Raw genomic sequence first — 27,518 nt, 5'->3', positions numbered from 1 at the left:
AATTGTTAAACTTTTAATAAATATCATTTAAAAAAGAGAGAGAGAGAAAGATAAATAGGTACCACTCCAGCGGGAAGGTAAACGGCGTTTCCATGCACTGCTTTGGTTCGCCGGAAGCGGCTTAGTCATGCTGGCCACATGACCCGGAAGCTGTACGCCGGCTCCCTTGGCCAATAAAGTGAGATGAGCACCACAACCCCAGAGTCGGTCACGACTGGACCTAATGGTCGGGGTCCCTTTACCTTTACTAAAGTTGAAGTAAACTTAAAGGGGGGAGCATAAAAGCCTATATTTAAAATATTGCTGCCTTTAACAACTATTTATTTTATGTTTTCTTACTGGTGCATTTCTGATTTCCAAGAAACAAGTAGTTTGCTTCACGATCCCAAGCAGAAGCAAGTTCCATTGAGTTTACTGTCATTTGCTTTGTAGTATGTGTGCTTAGGGTTGCAGCTTTAAACATGCACATGTATGTATCTGTGCTCACATATATTTAAGAAATATATTTTAAGTACAGTATTTTAATGCATCATCACACAAACACTGAGAAGCAGGGGTCAGTTTTGGATGACCATGCCTAGCCAGTCAGGTTCATGCACCACCACAGTGGTTTTGTTTTGTTTTGTTTTGTTTTGTTTTGGCACTATTACAGCTAGTAAAATGCTTGGGGGCACATGCATGTGATAAGCTCAGCTGAGGCTGGAGAAGCTGGAAGCCAGCTCGCACTAGGTTTCTCAGTCAGCTGCCATGTACTGAAGTAGTCGTGTAAATTTCCCCTTTGAGACACCATTCAAAGACTCAAAAAACAAATCATTCTATAAACCTGTACTCATTTATGGCATGTCATCTCTTCAATTTAAGGAGACTAACAAAGAATGATTGCAGGTTACAAAGTGATGAGAAATTTACATTTACAGTGGTGCCTCGCAAGACGAAATTAATCCGTTCCGCGAGTCTCTTCGTCTTGCGGTTTTTTCGTCTTGCGAAGCACGGCGCTTAGCGGCTATAAGAAAAAGGAAACAAACTCGCAAGAACTCGCAAGACGTTTCGTCTTGCGAAGCAAGCCCATAGGAAAATTCGTCTTGCGGAACGACTCAAAAAACGGAAAACTATTTCATCTTGCGCGTTTTTCGTCTTGCGAGGCATTCGTCTTGCGAGGTACCACTGTACCTGAGGACATGTAGAGGCTAGTCAATGAGCACAAAATCATCTGTCCCTTCATGGCTGATTCATACACAAGAGACTCTTAATTAAATGAAAATGACTCAGGATCACAACACCTCAAGGACCACAAGAGGTCCAGAGGGTGGCAACCCGGGAAGGGGCCTTCTCTGCAGTGGCTCCCTGTTTGTGGACTGCTGTCCCCAGGGAGACTTTCCTGGCACCTTCATTACATATCTTTAGGCACTAGGAGAAAACATTTCTCTATAACCAGGCCTTTGGCTGGCTGGCTGAAGATTCTGTGGTCTCTAAATGTGTTTGTGGGAGGAGGGTTATTAGGGTTTTTTGTTTTGGTTTTATTATGTAAATTGTGTTCTCATTTTGTATCTTTATGTTGTGAACTGCTCTGTGATATTCAGATGAAGGGCAGTATACATATTTAAACTACAACAACCAGACTGGTGAGGAGGGCCCAAAGCAGATGGAAAGAGAAAACAATGATTTCTCCCAAGATAGGGAGTTAATTCCATAGTAATTTCTATTGCAAATGAGCTTAATCTTCAGGGTTTGGGACATTTGAGTAGCCAAAAAATGTCTAGGATAATCAGCTATTACCTTGTTCCTTTTCTGTTTTAAGGGTGATCTCACAAGTGACACCAGTGAAGAAAATCATAATATGGTTAGGGCTGCAAGCGATACAGGGTTATTCTAAGAATCCTGAAAGTGGGCCTTATGCTTAAATTTGTTGTTTTATCATCTGGTTTGACAGTTAGGATTTTAAAGTGCATTTTCTGTACAGTATTGATTTTAAGTGGGAATTTGTGGGTTAATGTAATCAAATCTATCCATATGGAGTCCGTGTTCTTTATTTGTTAGAATTTGATCCCCGTACCAAAATATAGCAAGTATGGGTACACTAGGCAAAGCCGTCACACAAAAAGATCTGGAAGCATTTCAACAGTTGGTGTTCAGATGTGATAAAGTGGGATTACTGAGTAATACCATGCTTCTGTTTTGCATGCACAAGCTTATTTCTACACATGGCATTTTTTATTTTCTTTTTCATGCTGTACACTTGTAGAAAGTAAATAAGAAAGCCCAGAATTTCCAAATCAAATGATATCTCCTGGTAGCTGACATATATTAGTACTTTCGTTTTCAATGAATTATTTATTTTTCCATCCGATGAAAACAGAGTAAATGGAACACTTAAGCTCCATCAGACGTTTTCCTTCAGATTACCTGAACCTAAATTCTTAGCTCTTTTTGTCTGTAAACACAAGATGGCTGCAGTCTTTGGCACACTTACCTGTGAGTAAGGCTCATTGAACACAGTGGGACTTGTTTCTTAGTAAATAGGCATATAGTTGCACCATAAAAGATGCAAGTATTCACATATTTCATCAATTGTACAACTGAAAGGGAACTTGGGCAACTTTGCACTGGAAATGTACCATCACAATACGTACTTGTCTGCCACCGAGCTTGTTTTTGTTTCTCAGTCATACAAACAAATGCTTCATATCATAAAACTGACAGACCTCTGTCTAGTTCAGCAGTCTTCTGTGTTTCTGAGCTTTCGGGAGCTGATGCAGTTTAACTTGCACTCTTGTTTTTCTGCCTTTATCAAAACAGAGTCACAAGCATATGTATTCCATAAAGCTTGGAGCCCAATAAACTTTAAAAACATTTCATTAAGCTAAATACGGTTTTCATCTAATCTAAATATTGATTGAGAAACCACTGTAGATAAGTTTTGATTAGCCTTTTGGAAAGAGTCTTTTGGAATACAGAGAATGTAAGGCTTTTCAGAAATGAACTACAATAAACTGTTCCTGAATTTCATGCACATGATATAATTACACAGGTTATCTCAGACTATTCACTGTCTAGTCTCTTTTAGTCAAATGATACACTAAGCAATTTTTTTTATATAAAAAAAAACCCCTCACAAGCTATTTATTTTCTTCTAGCTTTCCCCAGACCAGCTGGTCTTACTTCTGGAGTGCCTCTTGGAAAAGAAGACATTATGTTCAAAAACGCTGGAGTGCTTACAGAAAACTTACCACCTCCGTGAGCAGGATGCAGAGGTAATCTAGTTACAGACATAGTGAGCTCATAAACTTGGCAAATAAGGCAGTAGTGGGGGAATATCCCCATTATGCTACATCAAGAGTTAATATGATTTTTTTTAATAAATGAAAGAAGTCTAAATCTATCCTGGAGGCAGTATAGGCAGTACATAGGTTGCATTTACTGCTTTCAGCTGTGCAACTATGTTTTTAATAAGCTTTTGTTTCTAATTAAGCATGTGTGTACATGTATGAGCGCATGGTTAGTTGAGTACAGCCAAGTTTCATCCTTCAGCTTTGTCTTTTGAGTTTGAAAAATCACTCACCAAGAGGTTTTTTTTAAAAAAAAAGGTCTCACATTGGTATTCAATGCTTTCTGTGATCCAGTACCTGCTCATATTTGTCCAGTGCTTAATTGTTTAATGCTTGTGTTCAGCCATGATCAAGAATTGTAGTGCACAAATGTTAGGTTGAGCATTTGTTTTTATCTTAATTTTTGGTTTTTATTGGTATAACAAGCATACAAAAGACATAGAGATTACAACAAATCATTGAGTATGTCTCCCTTTCTCCCCCACTCACTGGGGGTATCTCATTGTATATCCACATAATTCTTCTTTTTTGATCCATACAGGATAAAGATTTAACATTTGTGAGAAATTAAAATGCCGTTTCAGTGATATGAATTCCAAGCAACAGTTGTTTCTTAGCCAACAAGCATTGTAATTATAGCATATCTTGCAAATGTGATAATTTGTTTCTGGCAACTGAGGGACTATGAGGGACTTCTGCTGAGAAAAAAGAGGAAAAACTGCATCATAATGCTGGACAGGCAGAAATATAGTGCTTCTGGCCCAGAGGCTTACCCAGTTTCTGTTCTTCATTGCACCCAGGACATATAGATTTCACTCTTGCTGAGCTCCCCCTCCCTCAACCCACTGAGATTAGAAAACACTGATAAAACCATTCCTTATGGTAAGGTAAACCTGAAAATCACAATGGAGATCTTGCTCTGCACTCTTTCCCTACTCAAGTGTTTGCTATCGCTTCTCCTATCATCCCACCTGGCATTATGGTAAGCTTACAGACAGTACCATTATTTTCAGCAGATACATTTGTCTGGAGCCTTGTTTAATGTTCAGATTGCCCAAATGTTTTATGGGCCCCTGCTTTGAATGGTGTCATCTTGTAGATATCCTTTGCCTTCTTCAAGAAGCCCTCAGTACCTCCATGGCGTCCTGCTTTTCCTCTGTTTGGGGGATTGGTCCAAAGCTAAAACCGGTGATACATACATTTTCAGAAAGAAGAATTAAATAGCTTTGAGAGCTCGTTGATTGCATTTCAGAAGTAGTTGCCAATTGGCCACTGCCTGTCCAGGCACAAAGAAAAAAGATTTCCAAACTTGACTTTTAACTACTTGTGTGTGAAGACAAGAGAAAGTGTCTGTAGGAATTTAATTTAAAAAAATATTGCTGTGGTTAGAACTGAATATGGCAGGGGGAGTAGCCATTATAATTGTAGTAATTTGTTTTTGCAGGTTCTGGAGTGCTAGCATGAGCTTTTGTAGATCAGAACATCAGATTTAAAACCACACAATTCAAAAATTTCTACTTTCTCCAAGGAAATGCTCAGTGTAATATGATAATAGTTGCAAGTTTATTTCAACTTTTATTTATTTGTTTATATGGTGTTCTGAATGCCAGATTTATTTTTACTTAGCCTTGAAAGTTTCACTTTGCTATTTATAGGAATTAAGATATATTTAGGGTATATTTTAATCACACACAAATACCAGAGAAATGTCAGGACTTCTATATCTGGAAGAGAAATAACTGAGGAGGTAAGATCAAAGCTGTAACTCCTCTGTTGCAGTTTCATGCCAGAGAATCTAGGCCTGTGAGATTTTCACACCCTACTGATATTATTATTTCCCCTTTCTACTATAAATTGTGTCAAATTCATGCTACTGAACTTGTATGCAGTTTTGGCCTTTGAAACAAAGTTATAACCTCTGTAGCAGAAACACTACGTCGGCTTTATTTTGCAAGTTGAAATCAAGGGCTTAACTAGACCCTTTAAGAAGGGCAACCAAGATAACATTACCATTAATGCAGCTACTGAATCACAGGCACCTACGCCCCTCAAAAGGGAATGTTGGTTTACATACTGTCGCCTGTTGAAGCGAGGGGCTTTTCATATCTCCAAATACAGTTAGTGCTCTGCTGAAGCTTTTTTTCCTTGTAATCTTTGCAAGTTCTAGGACCAGTGTGGAAGTTTTGAGCATGAGGGTTTTAATCAACAACATTCAATTTGAAGAGGGCGAGTTTCCTGGTTATAAAATAAAAATCAAGTTACAGTGGTGCCTCGCAAGACAAAAAGAATCCGTTCTGTGATTCTCTTCGTCTAGCGTTTTTTTCGTCTTACGAAGCAAGCCCATTGACGGATTAGCGCTATTAGCGGCTTTTAGCGGCTTATCGGATCAGCTGATAAGCGGCTTAGCGGCTTAGAAAAAGGGGGGGAAAGGGGCAAACCCCGCAGGAACTCGCAAGACATTTTCGTCTTGCGAAGCAAGCCCATAGGAGATTCGTTTTGCGAAGCACCTCCAAAACGGAAAACCCTTTCGTCTAGCGAGTTTTCGTCTTGCGAGGCATTCGTCTTGCGGGGCACCACTGTATTAGGGGCACTGCTTTATTCAGGATGTTTTGTGCCGTTCAAACCCCCCACTCAGCCATGTAGTTCACATGGTGACCTTGGGCCTGCCACTGCCTCTCACCCTTGTCTGTCTCACAGGGTGGTTGCAAGAATAAAATGGGCCAGGGGGAGAGCCAACTCCTGAGAGCCAACTTCAACTCCTGGGCAGAAAGGTGGGATATAAAAGTAACAATTTATCAATAAACTAAAATGTAGAAATGAGAAGGTCATGTAGGCAGGCTTCAGGTGGTCACTCAGAAATTGTTTTACGTTACCGTAATTTTCTGCTGCAAATGTTGAGATGTACAGTGGTACCTCAGGTCACATATGCTTCAGGTTACATACGTTTCAGGTTACTGACTCCACTAACCCAGAAATAGTGCTTCAGGTTAAGAACTTTGCTTCAGGATGAGAACAGAAATCGTGCAGCGGTGGCGCAGCGGGAGGCCCCATTAGCTAAAGTGGTGCTTCAGGTTAAGAACTGTTTCAGGTTAAGAACGGACCTCCGGAACGAATTAAGTACTTAACCCGAGGTACCACTGTACTCAGAGATAAGTTCCACTCAGCAGATTATGCTTTTTTAAAAAGCAGGGATTGGTAAATGAGACACTGAAACAGATGAAAATATTTTCTGCAGATGTGTTTGATTTTATTTATTCTGCTGACAGACGGCATCTATCCACAAGAAACTCCCCTTGGTTAGGAGGGGGATCACTGGGTGTAGAACATAAATGCAAATAACCAGGGGCTATTTGTAAGAACAGAAGATCAATGAGAAGGGAATGCACGCTGACAGCATGTGTTCTGACAAAACCTGATGAGCTATTGGGAAGGGCTGGAGATCAAAGAGGGAATGTAGAACTTTAGGTTTCGGATGACATTCCGCCCCGCCCACCCAACCTGCCTCCCAGAAGGTCAACAACGTTGTTACAACACATGACCCACAACACCGAGATTTAGACACACGTCTCGCCCATACGATTATACTATGATTAGCACAAGAAACAGAGCCTGCACATTTATTCATGCTTTAAATCCTGTTGTTATTATTATTTTTTAAATAACCACGTGGTAAGGCATTCAGGCATACGCCACAGCCATTACTCCATTATTAAAACACTCACTGTGGAGCAAGGATACCAAAATAAAAGGCCACTGCAGCTTCACGTACGAAGATTTGCCTCTGAATGTATTTATAATAGTATTGTTGTAATCTACACTGAATATGCTTACATGCCCTAGCCGACCTTGGGTATGCACCAGTGTCTTCTGCATGTGTTGCTGTTCAAAACGTTGATGGCATATAATCCACGTGGATGGTAATTTGATATTATTATAGGGCCCTGATCAGAGAAACCAAGTCTAAAATGGCATCTCGTATAGCCCATATTCTGCATTCAGTTAATTTTGGTCTTGCAACACGTTGTATTCGTGTACCGAGGTTTAAAAAGTTAATATTTTTTACAGAGGCTGTGTGGTTCTAAACAATACATAATTGGAACAGTCTTGGCTTTACCACAGAGGACATTTCACTGCCAAAAATATTTGCAAGGAGAAAAACAATTTTAAGGCTAATTTCCTTCCTTTCCTGCTAGATAGGTCAAATCCGAAGTATGCTTTTAAGGCATTTTATCTGAACTATCTGCCTCTTTCTCAGTATTAGCAAAATTGGCTCTAAAAATTATTTTTAGACTATATTAGAGTTTACAAAGTGGACTTGATTAATGTTTCATTTGTTCTTTTGAGCTTCAAAGCTTGGATTTAAAGCAGTAGGAACATGAGCAAAATGAATATAAATGTATACACAAAAATGTATAGCAAAATGTATAGTGTTTTGGACACTATAATAGAAACAAAGAGGGAGGTGCTCAAGACTGAAGAATGAACCTAAGTGTGCCCTCCCATGTACAGTGGCACCTCGGATTACATACGCTTCAGGTTACAGAATCTGCTAACCCAGAAATAGTGCTTCAGGTTAAGAACTTTGCTTCAGGATAAGAACAGAAATTGTGCTCCGGAGGTGCGGCAGCAGCAGGAGGCCCCATTAGCTAAAGTGGTGCTTCAGGTTAAGAACAGTTTCAGGTTAAGTACGGACCTCCGGAACGAATTAAGTACATGACCAGAGGTACCACTGTATGTCAATTTAGAAGCCACCCAGAGTGGCTGAGATATAGATAAGAAAATTATTTTAAAATTATTTTAAAAATATTAATAATATTATACAAGAAGCTTCCATAGTGTTCAGTGAGACTTGCTCCCAGGTAAGTGTATGTAAGATATTAGCGTATCTGTTTTGCTAGACTTTAAATAGTTTTCAGGTATGTCTACCACTTCTCCTGCCCAATGCTTGCTATCAGAAACTTAGAGGATTTTGATTGTTTTTTCTAGCTCCTGGACTAGATATCTTGCCTGTGAAATATTGTTGAAATACTGTTACAGTTCTTTTGTAAGATTCCTACCGTCTTGAGTTTTGGTAGTGGGGTGATAGTGGAATCAACTTCAAAGGAATTTCCAAGTTGCCTTGCTAGTAACCATGTTACAAAAGAGGAAATTTCAGCTTGTGTGCATGCTAGGTGCATCTGCTGAAACTTCTGCACAACAGTGAAATGTGCAGAGGTTGTGTTCTTTTGCATCTGGTCACCTAGATTAACCATCAGTGTTAATCTGTTGTATGTTCCAGTGAGGTGGCTTGTTCTTGGAAAGAATTACATATTGATCTGTTTGCTTCAGATTTTCATCAGAGAATGAATTGACATTTAGAGAAGCTTAGAAAACAACTTTGCAGTGCCATCCTGTGCGTGCTTAGTTAGACATTAGTCCTGCTTTGTCCAGTGGGGCTTACACCTTAGTAAGTGTGCTAATATTAATTGTATAAAAACCAGAGAGATTGTGAATGACCCACTGTACAGTTTCTGTATACCGTAAGCAGATGTTAGAGGTGCTTAAGCTTGCACATTGGGATATTGAAATTGATTATTCTAGTTTAAAAGATCTTGCTATTTTAGAGAGCTTTGACAGAAAAACCCCCGAGGTGTGCACTAAAAACTTAACAACCTAAACATGAAATATTGCAGAATAATTCAGAAAGCATCAGAATAGCTTAATATGAGAAGTTTTCACACTAGATAGGCTTCACTAGTGAGCTGTGAGTGCTTGTCAGAGAAGGGATGATTCCTACATCACAATCTGCTTAATTCAGAAAGGAAGGACCAGCCCTGGCCATGATAGATAGAACTGATGGGAATTGTAGTCCAAACCATACGGGGACCACCAGGTTGGGAAAGGCCAGTGCAGACAGTTCTGATCAATATTAGCCTGATCAATTAGCCTGATTTCATACAAGGCAGCTTTTACATTCCTAATCCTCATGCCTTTCTCCTGTTGTGCTACTTTTAAGACTAGAGATCAGTGAGTAACGTTGTGTCTTTACAAGGTTTCTACTTCTCCTAGGGACGCGGGTGGCGCTGTGGGCTAAAGCCTCAACGCCTAGGGCTTGCCGATCGAAAGGTCGGCGGTTCGAATCCCCGCGGCGGGGTGCGCTCCCGCTGCTCGGTCCCAGCTCCTGCCCACCAAGCAGTTCGAAACCACCCTTAAGTGCAAGTAGATAAATAGGTACCACTTTATAGCGGGAAGGTAAACGGCGTTCCGTGTGCGGCTCTGGCTCGCCAGAGCAGCGATGTCACGCTGGCCACGTGACCCGGAAGTGTCCCCGGACAGCGCTGGCCCCCGGCCAATAGATGTGAGATGGGCGCACAAACCCCACAGTCTGTCAAGACTGGCCCGTTCGGGCAGGGGTACCTTTACCTTTACCTTTACTTCTCCTAAGTCCTTCTGTAGAAGGCATTAATTAAAGTGTGTTATGGGCTCACGTAACAACCCCTTTCATTTTTGTTCAAGTGTGTTTGTTCCTTGAAGAGTGATTTAAGTGGTGGTTGTTTTTTTTTATATGTAGGGATATCCACTGTTAAAAACAAAAATCCATCCATGATATACGTGAATTTTGAGGGCTGTTATTTTTGGGTTACCCCATCTCAAAAATGCCAGACTAGGGATGAAAAGTGCGTAGGTGTGAGCAATAAATAAAGTACAGTGGTACCTCGGAAGTCGAACGGAATCCGTTCCGGAAATGCGTTTGACTACCAAAACGTTCAGAAACCAAAGCACGGCTTCTGATTGGCTGCAGGAAGCTCCTGCAGCCAATCGGAAGCCACGGAAGCCCCGCTGGACGTTCAGATTCCAAAGAACATTCGCAAACTGGAACACTCACTTCCGGGTTTGCGGCATTTGGGAGCCAAAACATCTGAGTACCAAAGCATTCAGGATCCAAGGTACAACTGTATAGTAAAAGGCTTACATGGGAGAAATGCCTGAAAAAGTTATTAAGGTCTCCTCCACACCAAATTTAAAAACACTGACTCACAGCTGGAAAGGGAGACCAGGAGTACTCTCTAAGTGCCCTCTGGAACCTTCCTTTACAGCCTGGCTTGAATTCAGAGTCAGAGGGTGGGACGTGTCCAGAGGAGGGCAACCAAAATGGTCAAAGGCCTGGAAACGATGCCTTATGAGGAACGGCTAAGGGAGCTGGGCATGTTTAGCCTGGAGAAGAGGAGGTTAAGGGGTGATATGATAGCCATGTTCAAATATATAAAAGGATGTCACATAGAGGAGGGAGACAGGTTGTTTTCTGCTGCTCCAGAGAAGCGGACAGGGAGCAATGGATCCAAACTAAAAGAAAGAAGATTCCACCTAAACATTAGGAAGAACTTCCTGACAGTAAGAGCTGTTCGACAGTGGAATTTGCTGCCAAGGAGTGTGGTGGAGTCTCCTACTTTGGAGGTCTTTAAGCAGAGGCTTGACAACCATATGTCAGGAGTGCTCTGATGGTGTTTCCTGCTTGGCAGGGGGTTGGACTCGATGGCCCTTGCGGTCTCTTCCAACTCTATGATTCTATGATTCTATGCTACCCAGGGAAGCTTCGGTAACCCCTTGTTTCGCATGAAGCTTAGGTTCAATCCCTGCCATCTCCACTTAAAAAAGGATCAGGTAGCAGGTGGTGTTAAAGACTTATGTCTGAGATGATGGAGATCTGCAGCTAGTTAGCCAGAGCAGGTGTTAACGGACTAGATGGGCACATGGTTTTACTTGGCCTAAGAAGTCTCCCTTGTGATTTACTTTATGGTGCTGTTGTAAGAATTACTTAGGGCAGAACTAGGCTCTCTTTTGCTCTTTGATGTTCCCTGCCCCTGTGAATGTCAGCCGGCTAAGAAAACTCAAAGCATTGTACGATTAGAGAGCACCTTTTTGTTATTAGACATTACTGAGTAGAAAGAAGAAATACGAGGGTAGCTGCATTCAGTGGCAGTCACACTACTGTAATATCTACTCAACTCAGAAATAATGCACGTGAAATCCTTCAAGCGTCTAGGAAAAGCACTAATCATTTAACTATTACTGTTTGGATCAGATAATTACTGCTCGTAAGAAACACTGATTGTTAGGGGTCCCACTGGTAGACTTCCACTAGGGCAGTGAGACTTTACCCATCTCTTCTCCTCTCCCGCTGCACTCTCCATAGCAGGTCGTAGGGGGAGGAGAGGGGATGATGATGATGATGATGATAATTTATTATTTATACCCCGCCCATCTGGCTGGGCTTCCCCAGCCACTCTGGGTGGCTTCCAACAAAATATCAAAATACCATAATACATCAAACATTAAAAGCTTCCCTAAACAGGGCTGCCTTCAGATGTCTTCTAAAAGTCTGGTAGTTATTTTTCTCTTTGACATCTGGTGGGAGGGCTTTCCACAGGGTGGGCGCCACTACCAAGAAGGCCCTCTGCCTGGTTCCCTGATTGTTTTGACTGGCAAGCTGAAATGTTTGTACCAACATAATGATTTCAATAGTACTAGATTGAACTCCTCCCTATAAAATTATGTTGTATTCATCATTATACTAATAAAAACAAAATAAATAATAAATAAACACAGTAACTTATTATTATTAGTAATAATAATAGCCTTTCCAACCACATGGGGATGTTTTTGAGAAAATGCAACTAACCCTGGGTTTTAGGTCCATTGTACGCGCCCTGTCTTAATATTTTCTTGGAACTTCCAGATGTGTTGGGAGCCAGAACTGAATTATTATGGTAGTTGCTCTGTAAACAGAATCATGGGTGGTAGTCTTAAAATACAATTTTGGCCATAAGCTTCCTGGGGAACATGCAGCCTAAATGTATGCATGCTTATCCACCGCAAATCCCGCTGTGTGTTCTTTCCAAATAAATGTGCTTAGGATTGCAGCCTTAGTTTAACATTTTGCCTTATTTCCCTCCTGCCTCCAAGAGCATTTGCATTTCTAAACTGTACTAAATATACATGGAAACCAGAAGAGGACTTTGCAGTTATCCCCAGTCAGCAATATCTTTATGTTAAACAGATCCCATAGATTTCCCTAGGTTTATTTTGTGTACTTCATTGTAGTTGGGGAAAGATCTTTCAAAATAATGCAGACAAATATGCAGAACAGTTAGAGCTTCAGCCGTAAATAAGTCAAGATTAGGGCTCAGCTTGGAAGTGACTCAGACTTTGTGAACATTTATGCCTGCTGCTGCATTAATGAAGTCGTATGTGAACTGGACAGTGGCTTGCAGAAGGTACACACTGTTGACTTGATTTCTGTGATTGGTGGAGCGAGGTGAAGGATTAAAAAAAGGGTGGATTTCATGTGATTTAAACATAGCATAGCAGTGGGCCCAGACATTCCTGAAGCTCAGGTCTGCAACCTAGCATGCGCAGGACTAAATATCCGAGCTGACCATTTCAGAACTATTTGAGTTTAAACTTTAGTAGAAACATTTAAAACAGTAAATTGTAAAAGAAAAGAAAAGAAAAGAAAAGCAGATTTATAGCCTATTTTCCTGTCCACTGCAAAGGAAGAGACAGCAATATAATAATGTTACGTATTTTTTTGTTTATTTAAAAATGTACTAAATCCCTTTTCAACCAAAAAGGCAACCAATGAACAAAACATAATCCAGAAACAATTTAACACTGAAGATCCACTAGATAAGGAGGTATTCTATCAACCTTATACATGCTGACAGTTCTTCTGAGGGCAAGAATTGTCCCATGTACTTAGCAACCGTGCTTCAGATGGCAGTAGCGTGTAGAGCAGGCTTCACCAGAAGATCTTCATTGGCTAATTATACAGATATACATCACTATTGTCTAATTAATCCAAACAGCTAGGAGATTGCTAGAATCTCAGTTAGAGATGAGGTGCTGAGGATAAGAGGTTTTTCAATACTGAGCTTGGATCACCTGTACAGTGGTGCCCCGCAAGACGAATGCCTCGCAAGACGGAAAACTCGCTAGACGAAAGAGTTTTCCGTTTTGGAGGTGCTTCGCAAAATGAATTTCCTATGGGCTTGCTTCGCAAGACGACAATGTCTTGCGAGTTCCTGCTGGTTTTTTTTCCTTCCCCCCCTTTTTCTAAGCCACTAAGCTGCTTATCAGCTGATCCGATCAGCAGATAAGCCGCTAAAAGCCGCTAATAGCGCTAATCCTCTAATCCGTCAATGGGCTTGCTTCACAAGATGAAAAAACCGCTAGACGAAGAGAATCACAGAACGGATTCTTTTCGTCTTGCGAGGCACCACTGTACTCTCCAGTCACACAGTAAAGTATAAACCAAGATTTTCCATGTTCCTTTGCTTCCCCATCTTATTGAATGGTATGACCATGTTACTACCATCTGGTAAATGTTGCATATGAATCGCCTTAGTACTTTCCACAAAATAAAATTGGCTCTAAAATTAGCTTTATTTTCCTTCCTGTAAATGTTCCTGAGTCCTTACTTCCCCCAAAAAAGAGCCTTCATAGCAGATGGAAAGTTACTTTGGTACATTTCTTCTTTCATCAAGTTGGTTAATAATGTTCAGTTTCATAATGTGCAATGCATACCAAGGCCATCAGATGGAATATTTAGAGAGAGAGAGAGAATGGACTGAAGAAATATAAGTGCTTTTGCAGAAGATGTGAAAAATAGAAGTCCATATATCATATCCAGGGGTACGTAGCCTTTCTCCTACAACAGCTTCATTGTACATGGTCCTATAAACTGATGGCCTTTAACAGACCAAATGAAGTTACCTTACTTACTACAAACAATGTAGAGTTCTCAGGTTGTTGTGTTTTTAAATAAAATTTATTTATAAGCAAGTCACTTTTATCTATTTCCCAAACCATGGAAACACTAGCAGGTATACATGTTAACCACATAGCAATGCCACTGTTTGCCAGCCAGGGGTACAGCTTTCAAGTTAAGTAGTGTCTTATCCGCCTTAGCTATTCTGCAGGTTGTGACCAAGTAGTGTTTAAAAACAGCACCACACCTCTTTGGAGCAGCTTCATGGATAACATGTTACACAACAGAAAGAAAGTCAATTACCATGTTGCCAAAAGTGTTGAGTAGAGTTACCCTTCCCTTGGAAAAGCAGGTATAGTCTTAAGAATTTGCCTGTGGCCTTACAGGGAACAGTTCTGTAAAACAACTACCTTTTGATGCTATATGAAAATTGCTTTTCCTTCTATAAACAGCAAGGCCTCCCATCCTCCCTGTTTCTTTCCATGCACACACAATTTGTAAGTTCCTTAGCCGCCTTAACTGAGTCAAGGTCATATTGGATTGCAGAGTGAAATACCAGCATGCTTTGTGTTGTGCTGTGAATTGGGGAAATATCTACAGAACTCTTTATCAGCCTGTGTCTCCTAGATAGGAGATTTGCACAATGACCTGAGCAAAGCAAAGGCAATCAGCTATTTCTTACAGCGCCTACATGCCCACACTGATATTCAGAAAGAGGCACTGTGTAAAATCAAATAGTGTGTATGTGTGTTGAATTGTAGTGGGCAATAATGTTCCTGTTTTTCAGAGGGGAATTTCTCACCTAATATATTTATATTTTTCGTAAAGCACATCCCTGTACTTTATAAAAAACTACTTTTGTGAACCTGTAGTAAATAAAGGTTCACGCATGGTTGTGTGATTTTAGTGGGGGTGGGAAGAGACCTATAGAACTTTAAAGTGAAGTTGGGTTATTTCCCCCTTAATTTCATTGCAGGGGTAGCTAGCCTGCATAATACATCTAGCCTCCTAGAAGTCTTTTTGTCGCTCCCAAAGGTGCCCCCTCTTGTCAGGAGGGGCAGGTTTATTTTATTTTATTTTATTGTAGTGGTCAGTCCAGTCTTCCCTCTATAATTTATAGTTAATCTGTGTTTTGGGGGGGAGAGAACCCGCCTGAAAATTTCAGCTGTCCACTTCCTAATGGAGCGCATTACCACAGTGCTTGGGAACCTTTGGTGATGTCGGCTAGAGAGATCTCTCTCCATTGCTCTCTGCTTTAGTCACTAGGTGGCACTGGTTACTGCTGGCACCACAAGCTTCAGCTGTTTAAGATATGACCTCAAGATCATTCTGAAGAGCAGCTGAGGCGACCACGTGCAACAACAGCTGCCACTTGCAACAATAATTGATTAATGATAACAGGAGGAGGAGGGAGCTATGGCGAGTGGAGAGGTTTCAGTCTCTCCTCCCAGACTGGTGGAATGATAGGGATGCGATTTCCCTCCCTCCCTGCCCTGCCCATCAGAGGCACGCAGTGTGCTCTGTGTGTGAATGAGAGATTGTGTGTTGTGTTCCTGTGTATGTGTCCATGTGCGGATTGGTGTGTACTGCATATGGTGTGGCGAGCGCACACATTCATGTGTGCTTGCATGAATTCATGCACACTGCGCAGCCTTTGGAAGGTTGGCTAACCTTGAATGTAGTTCCCGGACTGAAAAAGGCTTAGCCACTCCTGCTTTGTGCGCATAGTATTGTATTGCTCTGTTTTCCAATAAAGCCTTGTTCGCAGTCTGCCACATGTAATACAGTCATACTTCATATCCTCTCTTAAAAGAGAACTGAAACAATTCCAAATCTAAATTTGACTTAACAGTCTAAACTCAAATTTTGAAACTTCACATTTCATGAATACGGTGGTACCTCAGGTTAAGAACTTAATTTGTTCTGAAGGTCCGTTCTTAACCTGAAACTGTTCTGTAACCTGAAGCATCTGTAACCCGAGGTACCACTGTACATGATTTGTAAAGGTAAATGTTTAAGTGGTAATAATCCTCTTGAAAATTGATGCTAGGATCCAAGGATGCTATTACTTCATTGCCTTAATTGAAAAGGCTAAACACGGTTGGAAATACATCATGTCCTCTGCTTGAGGGATGTGAGAACATAAGAAGGGTTATACTGGATTAGACCAGAGATCCTTCCAGCTCGTCACTTCATTTTGAACAGTAACAGCCACTGGGAAATCAGAAGCAGTGCATGAAAACAATAGCTGTCTTCCAGTATTTATCCACATTGGACTATTTTGTGGAGTGGTCTGAAACTATAAGAGAAGTGTTCTAATCTGTGTGAAAATGAACTATCCTTTGAGACAGAACTATAATCATACAGTTGGGGAGGGTGGGGATTCTCAGCATGTAAGTGTCGTTTTCTTGTTCCACAACTGACCAGATTTTTGCAGAGAGCGTGCCCCACCTCTGGTAGTGGAATAAAGAACTGTGCATGTACAGTTTCCAGACTATGCTCTGGTTTCCTAATGAGCCACTCAGTCTGCTTAACAGTGAGAGTCTTCCTCACTAATAATCTGATCCATCCCTCCATCTGCAAGAGTTATTCCGTCTGGCTTTTGTGTGCTTTATTGCCTTGCAGAGTTTTCAGTATATTAATGGTAAAAGTTATACCTACTCTCGGGAATAGTTTATGGAAAGTCGACAATTACCGAGACACCAAGAGATCACAATGATGTGTGTGGTATAAATGTTTGGAATAGGGCAGTAAGCACAGCTGTGCCTCAGAAAGCTCCCTCCGTATGTTGAACGCTGCTAAAAGAGCATATATGTGTCTCCTTATTTGTACGTGGCAAGGAAATGTGTTGCATTTAATGCTCTCATTTCAATATACTGTGTTAAATGTAGGACAGCCTAAAGGTCATAGAACTGCAGGCTCTGTGTTGCGTCAGTGTCTTGTGCCTCATTCTTCAGTAGAAGGAGGATAACATGACAGGGGGACGGGGCAGCAAACACAGAAAGGGAAAGTTCTTTCTTCAAGAAGGTATTTTGTAATCTGTCTCCTCTCACTCCAGTCCTTATTGTGAGGCCTGTATCCCTTTTATAGTGAAAGATAAACGGAACTAGTGGATCCTGCAGCAAAATGTGGGAGCACGAGGGAAGGTTCATTCAGGCAAAGGGAGTCTTGGAAAGATAGGAGTGTTTCACATATTATAGGTTCTGCCCTGTTTTGGCGTCTGCCTATTGATATCATTGGAGGTTCTGAGTAGTCCAGAAGCCTTTGGTACCTGTTGGGTTATAACGGCAGGGAGGATGGCAAGGTGTGCTTTTGCCACTGGGCCAAGAAGAAACCACTGTAAATCTGCTGTTTTTAACTAAGTGGTTTACAAATATATATATATAATAAAACATTTTATTATAGATAAAAACAGGTATTTTAAAATATTCAAAAAATGATAATTAACAGTATCTAAAAAGAAATAAAACACATGTTTAACTTCGAGTCTGGGTTTTGTTGTTGTTTAGTCGTTTAGTCGTGTCCGACTCTTCGTGACCCCATGGACCAGAGCACGCCAGGCCACTGCCTCCCGCAGTTTGGTGAAACTCATGCTGGTAGCTTCGAGAACACTATCCAACCATCTCATCCTCTGTCGTCCCCTTCTTCTTGTGCCCTCCATCTTTCCCAACATCAGGGTCTTTTCCAGGGAGTCTTCTCTTCTCACGAGGTGGCCAAAGTATTGGAGCCTCAGCTTCACGATCTGTCCTTCCAGTGAGCACTCAGGGCTGATTTCCTTCAGAATGGAGAGGTTTGATCTTCTTGCAGTCCATGGGACTCTCAAGAGTCTCCTCCAGCACCATAATTCAAAAGCATCAATTCTTCAGCGATCAGTCTTTTTTATGTTCCAGCTTTCACTTCCATACATCACTACTGGGAAAACCATAGCTTTTACTATACGGACCTTTGTTGGCAAGGTAATGTCTCTACTTTTTAAGATGCTGTCTAGGTTTGTCATTGCTTTTCTCCTAAGAAGCAGGCGTCTTTTAATTTCGTGGCTGCTCTCACCATCTGCAGTGATCATGGAGCCCAAGAAAGTAAAATCTCTCACTGCCTCCATTTCTTCCCCTTCTATTTGCCAGGAGGTGATGGGGCCTGTGGCCATGATCTTCGTTTTTTTGATGTTGAGCTTCAGACCATATTTTGCGCTCTCCTCTTTCACCCTCATTAAAAGGTTCTTTAATTCCTCTTCACTTTCTGCCATCAAGGTTGTGCCATCTGCATATCTGAGGTTGTTGATATTTCTTCCGGCAATCTTAATTCCGGCTTGGGATTCACCCAGCCCAGCCTTTCGCATGATGAATTCTGCATATAAGTTAAATAAGCAGGGAGACAATATACAGCCTTGTCGTACTCCTTTCCCAATTTTGAACCAATCCGTTGTTCCATATCCAGTTCTAACTGTAGCTTCTTGTCCCACATAGAGATTTCCGGTAGGCTGGCCTAAATAAAAATATTTCAAGCAGTTGCCAGAAAGAAAACAGCTTGGTGTTAATAGGCAGGGAGCTCCAAAAAGTGTAGGTGCTGCCACACTAAAGGATCAGTTTCCTGCAAGCGCAGAACAAGTATTAAATGGTGCCTGTTGATGGGGCATATCTCTAGGGTTTCAGATGGGAGACATGGGAACCAAGGTGGCAGTCATAGTCCCACCATAGCAATGCATATATAGACACGTTTCAAGGCTGCTAAGGAACAATAGTCATGTCTATATATAGTCACCCAGAGAACTTTTTTTGGGGGGGGGGGTAAAACCTTTTATTGTTTTTTATGCTGGCTTTTTATGCCTTGTAACTAACTGATGGATGTTGTTTTATAGATGATGTTACATTTACAGTTGTACCTTGGAGGTCAAATGGAACCTGTTCCGGAAGTTGTTCGACTTCCAAAACGTTCAAAAACCAAATTGCAGCTTCTGATTGGCTGCAGGAAGCTCTTGCAGCCAATGAGAAGCTGTGGAAGCCCTTTGGACGTTCGGCTTCCAAAAGAATGTTCAAAAACCGGAACAGTCACTTCCGGATTTTGATCGTTTGGGAGTCAAAACGTCCGAGATCCAGGGTGCTTGGGATCCAAGGTACGATTGTATATTTTTTGTGTGTGTTTATTTTGCAAGCTGTCTTGTGAGGACTTTGTACTAAAATGGCAGGACGTAAATATTCAAAGCAAAGAATGAATGAAATGAAATAGCTGTACAGAAATAAGTACTGATATAAAATTGTGTTAGGACTAGACTCATTAATTCGGAAACCAAGAATGGAACTCTGGGGAATCCATTAGTCTATTTCCAGGAACCACCTTGCTGTTTTGCTTGGCTTTTATCAGTCTTCTCCAACCTAGTGGCTTCCATATGTTTTGGATGACAATGTCCATCATTTAATGGTTCTGTACATTATATGTATCTTGGGGTATAAATATATTCAAGTTCCCTTTGATATTTGGTGATATTTGGTTAAGAGCTCAGCTCTTGTGTGTATAAGAGAAGCCAAAGTCAAAAGCAGATCCTGGCTCATGCTGCTTAATGACATATCCCTGGCATACGTAGCATTATTTAGTCCAGAATACCGTTCAAGAAAGTTGGGTTGGAATGTAAACTTTATATAATCACCAGTTTTGCATAACACTTCAAATTGTTTGTCTTGTTCATACGTCTTTTAAAAGAATTTTTCCTCTGAGATTACTGACCTGAACAGGGCAGTTATGACATACATGGTCTTTTTATTATATCATAATTGCCTCTCCCAGATTGAGCATTGCTGGAAATTTCATTGAAAGGGAACAATGTCCATGCCAAAACAAAAATCCAAGTAAATGTCAGCTAAAAACATATGCCAAGCCCTATATTTTTAATAGGAAGCATAGGAGGCACATATTTGGTTATAGTCAAACACACGTCACAGCTATTTCTACAAGAACTGCAGGCACAAAGATATAAGTTGGAATGATTTTATTATTTCATGTGGGCTGAGCAGGGATGGGGAGTTGCTATGTGAATACTTTTTGCTTCCCATTAAACATGTCTTACCTTTTGTTTTCACACATATTCCCAATATGGGGTAAAAGGAGATGGTTGTTTGGTGAAAGAAGGAAGGCTTACCTATTTCCAAGGCAACCGGTCCATTGCTTCCTTATCCAATCACACATTGACTAATTGAATCAGAATGTGGTTGGGACATTCCTTCCTTCCCGCCTTCAATGTAAGGACTGTAGGTAGCAGAGTTTGCCCTCCGTGATTCGGTCACAGATCTAGATCACAGCACTGGGGCATTTCATGTTCATCACATGATCTGTGATTGGTTGAGATCATACCATGAAGAAGCCCTTTTATAATCCATACATTCATACAGGGACACCCAAATAACAGCAGGTGAGAAAAGCATGGCTTCAAACAGGAACAACAGGGGTGTACAAGAAGTTTCCCATTCACTAGTTTCTCGTTGCAATTTTGCAGCAAAAGAACCCAACTTCACAAAAGTTTGGTGTAGCACAAATTTTATTTACTAGACCTTCAAGGAAACTGATACCATGGTGCGAAAACTGTAATCTGTTCTCTCCGAGTGTAGGGCAAATCCAGGTGCCTGTCCGGGTCTGAGCAGCAGGGATACAAGCACATAGCACATACAACTTTTAAGCCAAACTTTTCTTCCAAAATACCAACCCAGCGTATTTGGAAAGACTCAGTAACCTTTAAGTGTGCATTGTTTTTTTTTTAATATTTTATTAAGGATTTTCTTGTTTTACAGAAGTGTAGTGCCTCATATATTTTTTTCCCCCATGTAACATTTTTACAAATCCGTTTCATTTGCTGAGGCATTAGGGGGAGAAGAAAATAAAAATAAAAATAAAAAAGGAGAGAAAAAAGAAAGGGGGTGGAGAGAGGGAAGATGGATAAGGGTGGGATTGGGTGGCGGTGTTTCTATTATGTTTAATGTATGTAGAGTTTGGTGTCAGCGTGCTTTTGTTGTTCACTTGTGTTCCTTTGGTGGTGAGAGAGGTTGGGGTTGGCCTAGGGTGTGATTGTTTGCTTGTGATTGGCTGTGGTGATCTTTGTTTTCGTGTGTGAGTGAGGTGGGTGGGTGTTTTGGATCAGGTTAGCCATATTGATTTGTATGCTGTTGGTGGATTATTGTCATTGTCCTGTTGGGCTGTGTGTGTGATAAAGGGGAGCCATACCGGGGTGAAGGCATCTTCTTCCGTTTGTCCCCGTGTCAGTTTCAGTTTATTAGTTAATTTTTCTAGTAGGGCTGTTTCCCATACTATTTGATACCATTGGTCCATGCTTACTCCTGACAGGTCTCTCCAGTGTCTGGTTATGGTGTTTCTGGCTGCTGAGAGCTCAGTCGGTAGAGCATGAGACTCTTAAGTGTGCATTGTTGAGCCATTTTTGATGGGCTACTTGCCTTAATGGGGAATGATCAAATTATAGGCAAGTTTTAATTTTGTTGTTTCATTAAAAGCACCTTAAAGAAAACCTTTTTTTTGGGGGGGCGGCTGCCGCCAGTTAAAGACTGATTTGTTTCCAACAAAATCATCACATTAGCACAAGGACTTAAGCATGTGCAATGGGATTTCCTCTCTCTTCAGAACAGATGAGGGGGACAAGTAGAAGTGGATGCAACTGTCTCATTTTCAGTCTACATGAAATGTACTGAATAAACCTAAAACACTCGCATGTAAGATCCATTGATTCAAGAGGGAATTCCTTCCAGACAGGAAGCAGCTGCATTCAGATGTAATGTTTATGATCTTCCATGGTTTGAAGGATCAAGAAGGAGCACTGTTTTTGCTGTGTGCTTCCTCTCATACTCCCCTTTTCTTCCATTCGTACATCCTCATTTGATCAGGCCTTTTTTACACTTACACTCACACAGTGAGTGTAATCCAAACAAGGATTGCAAACCAAGATAAAACTGTCTGAACATAGCCACTGTATGCAGTGGGGTTTTCTCCCAGGTAAGTGTGCAGATAATTCCAGCCATATGCACGCAGCTTTATATGATGGAGCAAACATTTGAGTATACTATAAAAATACACCTGTATTTTAAAGCTATAAATTTTAACACCCAAGGCTGAATTCTTGTACTTAGGCTGCTGAAATCCCACAGAAATCATGTCTACAGCTGCAGTTCTGTACATAAATTCTTTGGGCGTGTTGCATTAAATTCAGAATAAACATGCACAGGATTGCACTATAAATTGTAGGTCAGTGGTGAATATTGATGCTGTTTTCACTTGCAGGGCTGGCATAATGTGATGTTTTGTGTTTTAATGTGTTGATGTGTGGATGTAGCAGTTGTATGGAACATTCCACAATAAATGCTTATTTGCAGGAGCAACAATTTCTTTTATGTGTTCCCCAACCCCACATTAAAGCTAAATCCTGCTGCAGTAATCATCATCTATTTGTAATAGACCTTGCTAATCAGTCTTGCTCAGTCTGTAGAGTTGCTTATCCTTTTAGATAAATCCTTATTATGAGCCCACAGTGGTCAGTTTTGATCATTTACTTGGCTTATGGTAAAACAGCAGTAGCCCAGCCTGTAAAAGAAAAATGGCTAACTACTTCAGCACAGTCCAGATAGACTGTAGCACAAACCATTATAACAGTTATTTCATATTTCAAAGGTTGACACCATTTTCTTGGCAAGAATGGCCCTATCAATAGGCAGTATGTATTTTGGGGAATCATGAGAGGAATGCAAATTGATTTATATAATTGTATTATCTTTGCATTTTGCTGCTAGGGAAATGGGGTGTGCTTGGGATTTTCTCCCATAGGTTCTAAAGTAAATTGGCTGCCCTTGGGTACTTTGACTTAAGGTATGATGGGAGTCCATTTACTGTCCCACCTCAGACAGCAAAACATCTTGAGTAATCTCTGTCCTCCAGTCTGTATCTGTCTCTTAAGTGTTTTCAAGACTAAACTTGATCAATCAGGTGCTTGACCTTGTGTTAGATCTGCAGACATTTATCTTGTTGCCTGACACTCATGCAGAAAGACATTAGTTTAGATCAGGGGTCACCAACCCAGCAGCCTTTATCGGTATCCCCAATAGGGACTCTGGACTCGGAGCTGTCATTTTTTCGAAAAGACTCTTCAGCTTCCATTATAGGGGGGAAGCGTTCCTAGCCCTTTTAGTTATGAAATAAAATATGTAGCTAACCTTCCAAACAATTTCTGTTAAATGAGCTAACCTGGCTACAGCATTCACACACCAATTCCTGCCTTCTTCTGTTCCCCTTGTGGTGCCACCTGTTTGCACGGCAGGGCCAGCCTTGGCATCAGACCTTCTGGCAGGAAACTTTTGGTGAGGAGTTATTATGCTAGATAATCAGCACAGGCAGTGTGCTGGGCTACAGATTGTCACCTTAAGTATTCTTACGATATATATTTTTTACACTCCGTTGCATAATGGGTTTGCTTTCTCCATGATGCTTTTGCTGCAACACTGTTTAAAAGCATTAGGGACTGAAATGGATATCCCTTTTTGTTTAATGGCTGAGGAGGGGCCATAATAGCAGTACTCTCCCCTTTCTCCCAAAGGCTTAAAGATACTGGCATCTTCACTGTTTGCACCTGCATTAACATAGAAACTGCTTCCTTGTGGTGCCATACCACAAGCCAACTGTTGGGTGGCAAAGACCAACATGAGTTGCTTCATTCACACACATTGTCAATGACCTGATTGCACCATAGGACAGCAGCTTGGTTCCCAGCTTGGTTTTCATCGTTCAAGGCATTTCTGTGAAAGAGTCCAGGCCCACTGCCCAGACTCATTGACAGTACCCCCTTCCCAAGCAATGTTGTGGAATTATCACCATTCCCCCTCCCTCCCTCCATGGATTTACCTCCCATGTTTTTATTTTTTTCATGGCTGTGCTGCCTCTTCTATTTTTGTTGTTTGTATGTATGTTATAGAGACGCGGGTGGCGCTGTGGGTTAAACAACAGAGCCTAGGACTTGCTGATCAGAAGGTCGGCGGTTCAAATCCCCGAGATGGGGTGAGCTCCCGTTGCTCGGTCCTTGCTCCTGCCCACCTAGCAGTTCGAAAGCACGTCAAAGTGCAAGTAGATAAATAGGTACCACTCCGGCGGGAAGGTAAACGGCGTTTCCATGTGCTGCTCTGGTTCGCTAGAAGCGGCTTAGTCATGCTGGCCACATGACCCAGAAGTTGTACGCCGGCTCCCTCAGCCAATAAAGCGAGATGAGCGCCACAACCCCAGTCGGCCACGGCCAGGGGTCTCTTTACCTTTACGTATGTTATAAACATTGCTCTTTCTATTCTGTAATGTTATAATGGGCTGTTTCCATCTTGGAAAGGCAACTTATCAGTGCTATGAATACATAAACCCCTGGTGGATGCTGACCAGCAGGGCCACTTCCATTCCTTTCACCATACCTGCCAGTCATATAAAGCTTGGGCTTCCAAGTATAAGCTGGCTGTGACCTTCCATAAACCGTGTTTATGGAAGACAGTCGTACTCAGCTATGAGTGATTGCCAAAGAAGAAGAAGCCCTCTGTGAACACTGATGGCACAGTTTCTTCTTCTGAGCTGTCTTATCAGCCCCAACTGTGCAGAGAAAGCTCTTTCATCACACTATTTCACAATATTTCTCTCATTTTAAACACTGACCTGTTTAAAAAAATCAGTTTGAGAAATAATAAATAATTTAATGAAATAAGGCATTTCAGTATAAAACAATTTTGTAAGTTATTCTATATCAATACAATTCATTTGCCAATGTTCCTATCTATAGATATATTGTAACAATCCTGGAGAGGGGTTATTTAGAATTTCAGTGTTTTTCATTAAGCCACATTTTATGTTTAGTATGTCTGGTTAGTATTAATGGTCTGTCAGGGAGAAATGCTTGATGGCCAAGTTCTGAATATGGCAACTGGTGTTAAAAATAGGAAACTGCATTTTAATTAGCTGTATTTAACCAGTTGTAGTTTCTGAAGCTAATCTTTTACTTTTGTTTCTCATTTGCTAAAGGTTCGACATCAATGGTGTGAGCTTGTTATCAAACATAAATACACAGCAGGGTATGTTGATGTTGAGAAATTCCTCAAGGAAGACCAGGTCAGTACTATTTACTAACATTTGCATTTAGCCAGAGTATCATAGGTATGTGAGTGTTGGTATCTTGAAAAAGAGATAGATGAAACTGCTTATTTTATGAACAAATTTCCTTGATGCATTTTTGTACAAGAATACATTTTTGACTGGAGAACTTCAACATAAAATTTGGAAGCAAGGAGATTTCAAAGGGTAGCTGCATTTCAATTCTGTGTTTTGTTTCAGGTGGTGTGAAATGTAGTTCACATTAAAAATGTGAGGCAAACTGATTTCTCCCCCACTGCTCATTGGAAATTACCCTTAAATGGTCCCACCAATAAATCCTACTGTATTTGTCATAACTTGTGTGGACCACATCAGCAGCCTTCTGACAGCAGCGTTGCTACTGAATGGGGGAAGGGGTGAGGCAGCAAGCTCTGGGCTAAAAACGCTACTAGAGACCCTGAGGCTGGTTACTTAAACTCTGCATCCCTTAGCCTAACTCTTGGTCACTTGCAATTCTCCTCTGTTCCCGCTTTTTTCAGTTTTCCTTCTCTTCTACTCCTCTCATCTTCATTACATTTCTCTGGACCAGTTTGGGCTAACTTTCTTCCTCGTTCTTTAAGCTGTTGTTTTCCAAGATGTTTTGCCTGCCCCATTTCTTCTTTCAGACTCCAGCAGTGGCCAGCCAAAGGTACTTAGGATTAGACGAGTTCAGCCCCTAACATCAGAGCAGCTCAGTTCAATAGCAGTTGGACATTGCTGGGCTCCTGAACGCTGCAGAATCCACTAGCTTGTAACAATATTGCCCTGAGCCCATGGGATAAAGTATCATCCAAGTTATTTTAGTTGCTTGGTTTGTTCCCCTGCCTGCATGTCCAGACCTTAAATAAGGGCACATGACAACATTTTAGCATAGATTAATTATATTAAAACCGTATTTCAGATTTTTTAAAAGATGCAATATTCACGCCAATTGGAAAAATAATTATGTCTCCAGTAAGCATAGTGTTGTTATGATTTTGTTTTTCTATGTATAAACTAATGTCTGGAGTGTAGCAACTACCGTATTTTTCGCTCTATAAGACGCACCAGACCACAAGACGCACCTAGTTTTTGGAGGAGGAAAACAAGAAAAAAAATATTCTGAATCTCAGAAGCCAGAACAGTAAGAAGGATCGCTGCGCAGTGAAAGCAGCAATCCCTCTTGCTGTTCTGGCTTCTGGGATAGCTGCGCAGCCTGCATTCGCTCCATAAGATGCACACATATTTCCCCTTACTTTTTAGGAGGGAAAAAGTGAGTCTTATAGAGCAAAAAATACGGTACTTCCATGAAAGGTGGGTGGAAATGCATTGTGCTTTTCATAGAAGTAGCCTCTGCAATTTTCCAGATTTCCCACTTCAGAACACTTATACTGTATATTTACATTTGTGTGCTGTTTGAGGAGTTGAATTCCTGACACTAAAGCTGCAGATCACTATCGGTCCTTTATTTCAATCATCTCCAAGAACTTGTGCAATCTATGGAATGATAATGCATGAAACTGAAGTCTTATGTGTTTTCCAGTAGTGAAAGGGGACTTGGTTGTTTCAGAAGTCTGAGGAAAATGCAAATGCAACCATTAACATTTAGAGTAACAGAACCAGCAGTGTTTACTAAATTTGGATGTTTGAGTTATGGCTCATGGAATAGTCAATCAGAATGAGAACTCTCAGTGTCGGTTTTACTTTCCAATTTGGCAGTAAGTAGTAGGTTGGTGGAATCTTGCCAACAGAAGGGATTTTTTTCCAGCCGGAACTCACCAGAACTCAGTTCTGGCCCCTCTCAGGTGGGCGCCATTTCCATTCTAAGAGAACAAGGGAGGTGTTCATGGTGAGTTCCAACACCTCTTTTTCTAGCAAAACAGCACTAACCAACACTGTTTCCCCTAGATGTTAAATACATACTAGTCAGTATTTGTAAGAGAGATGTCCCAAAAAGTTTTATGTCTATTGTTCTATTGCAGTTTGCAGAGTAACTGTTAACTATTCTACTGAAACTAGTGCAATTTTCATAGCAAGAACACAAGAATCACCTTGTTAGGTCAAACCAGGAGGCCATCTAAGACAACAGTGGCTAGCCATGTGCCCCTAGGAAGCAATATTTTAGGAAATCATGAAGCTAGTCCCCCACTCTGGATTGTTCCTAGCATACTGTTTGATACATGGAGGTTCCAGTCATTGAGTTAGAGCTATGAACTATTAATTTGTCTCATACTTCCTTCATCACTGCAGGGGTGGATCTATGGACTTGCAGCTGTTGGGCTCCAACCCCCATCAGCCAATACCAATACAATCAGTGGTTAGGGATG

General features: G+C 41.1%; 1 protein-coding gene across 8 annotated transcripts in view; it reads left to right on the top strand.

Moving 5' to 3' along the window:
• The window catches only part of AOPEP (aminopeptidase O (putative)), a 193,287-nt gene that overhangs the window by 160,263 nt on the left and 5,506 nt on the right, over positions 1–27,518 (top strand). For 7 of the 8 annotated variants that reach the window (XM_082241560.1, XM_082241558.1, XM_082241559.1 and 4 more), the window contains 2 exons: positions 3,135–3,251; positions 25,105–25,191. In XM_082241560.1, coding sequence (XP_082097686.1) covers positions 3,135–3,251; positions 25,105–25,191 — 204 coding nt within the window. The remainder of the gene's footprint in view (positions 1–3,134; positions 3,252–25,104; positions 25,192–27,518) is intronic. The other variant, XM_082241563.1, reaches the window with a different exon arrangement.

Source organism: Podarcis vaucheri (assembly GCF_965113315.1).
Source record: "Podarcis vaucheri genome assembly, chromosome: 11".
Classification (NCBI taxonomy): Eukaryota; Metazoa; Chordata; class Lepidosauria; order Squamata; family Lacertidae; genus Podarcis; species Podarcis vaucheri.
This window is presented reverse-complemented; position numbering and strand designations above follow the sequence as displayed.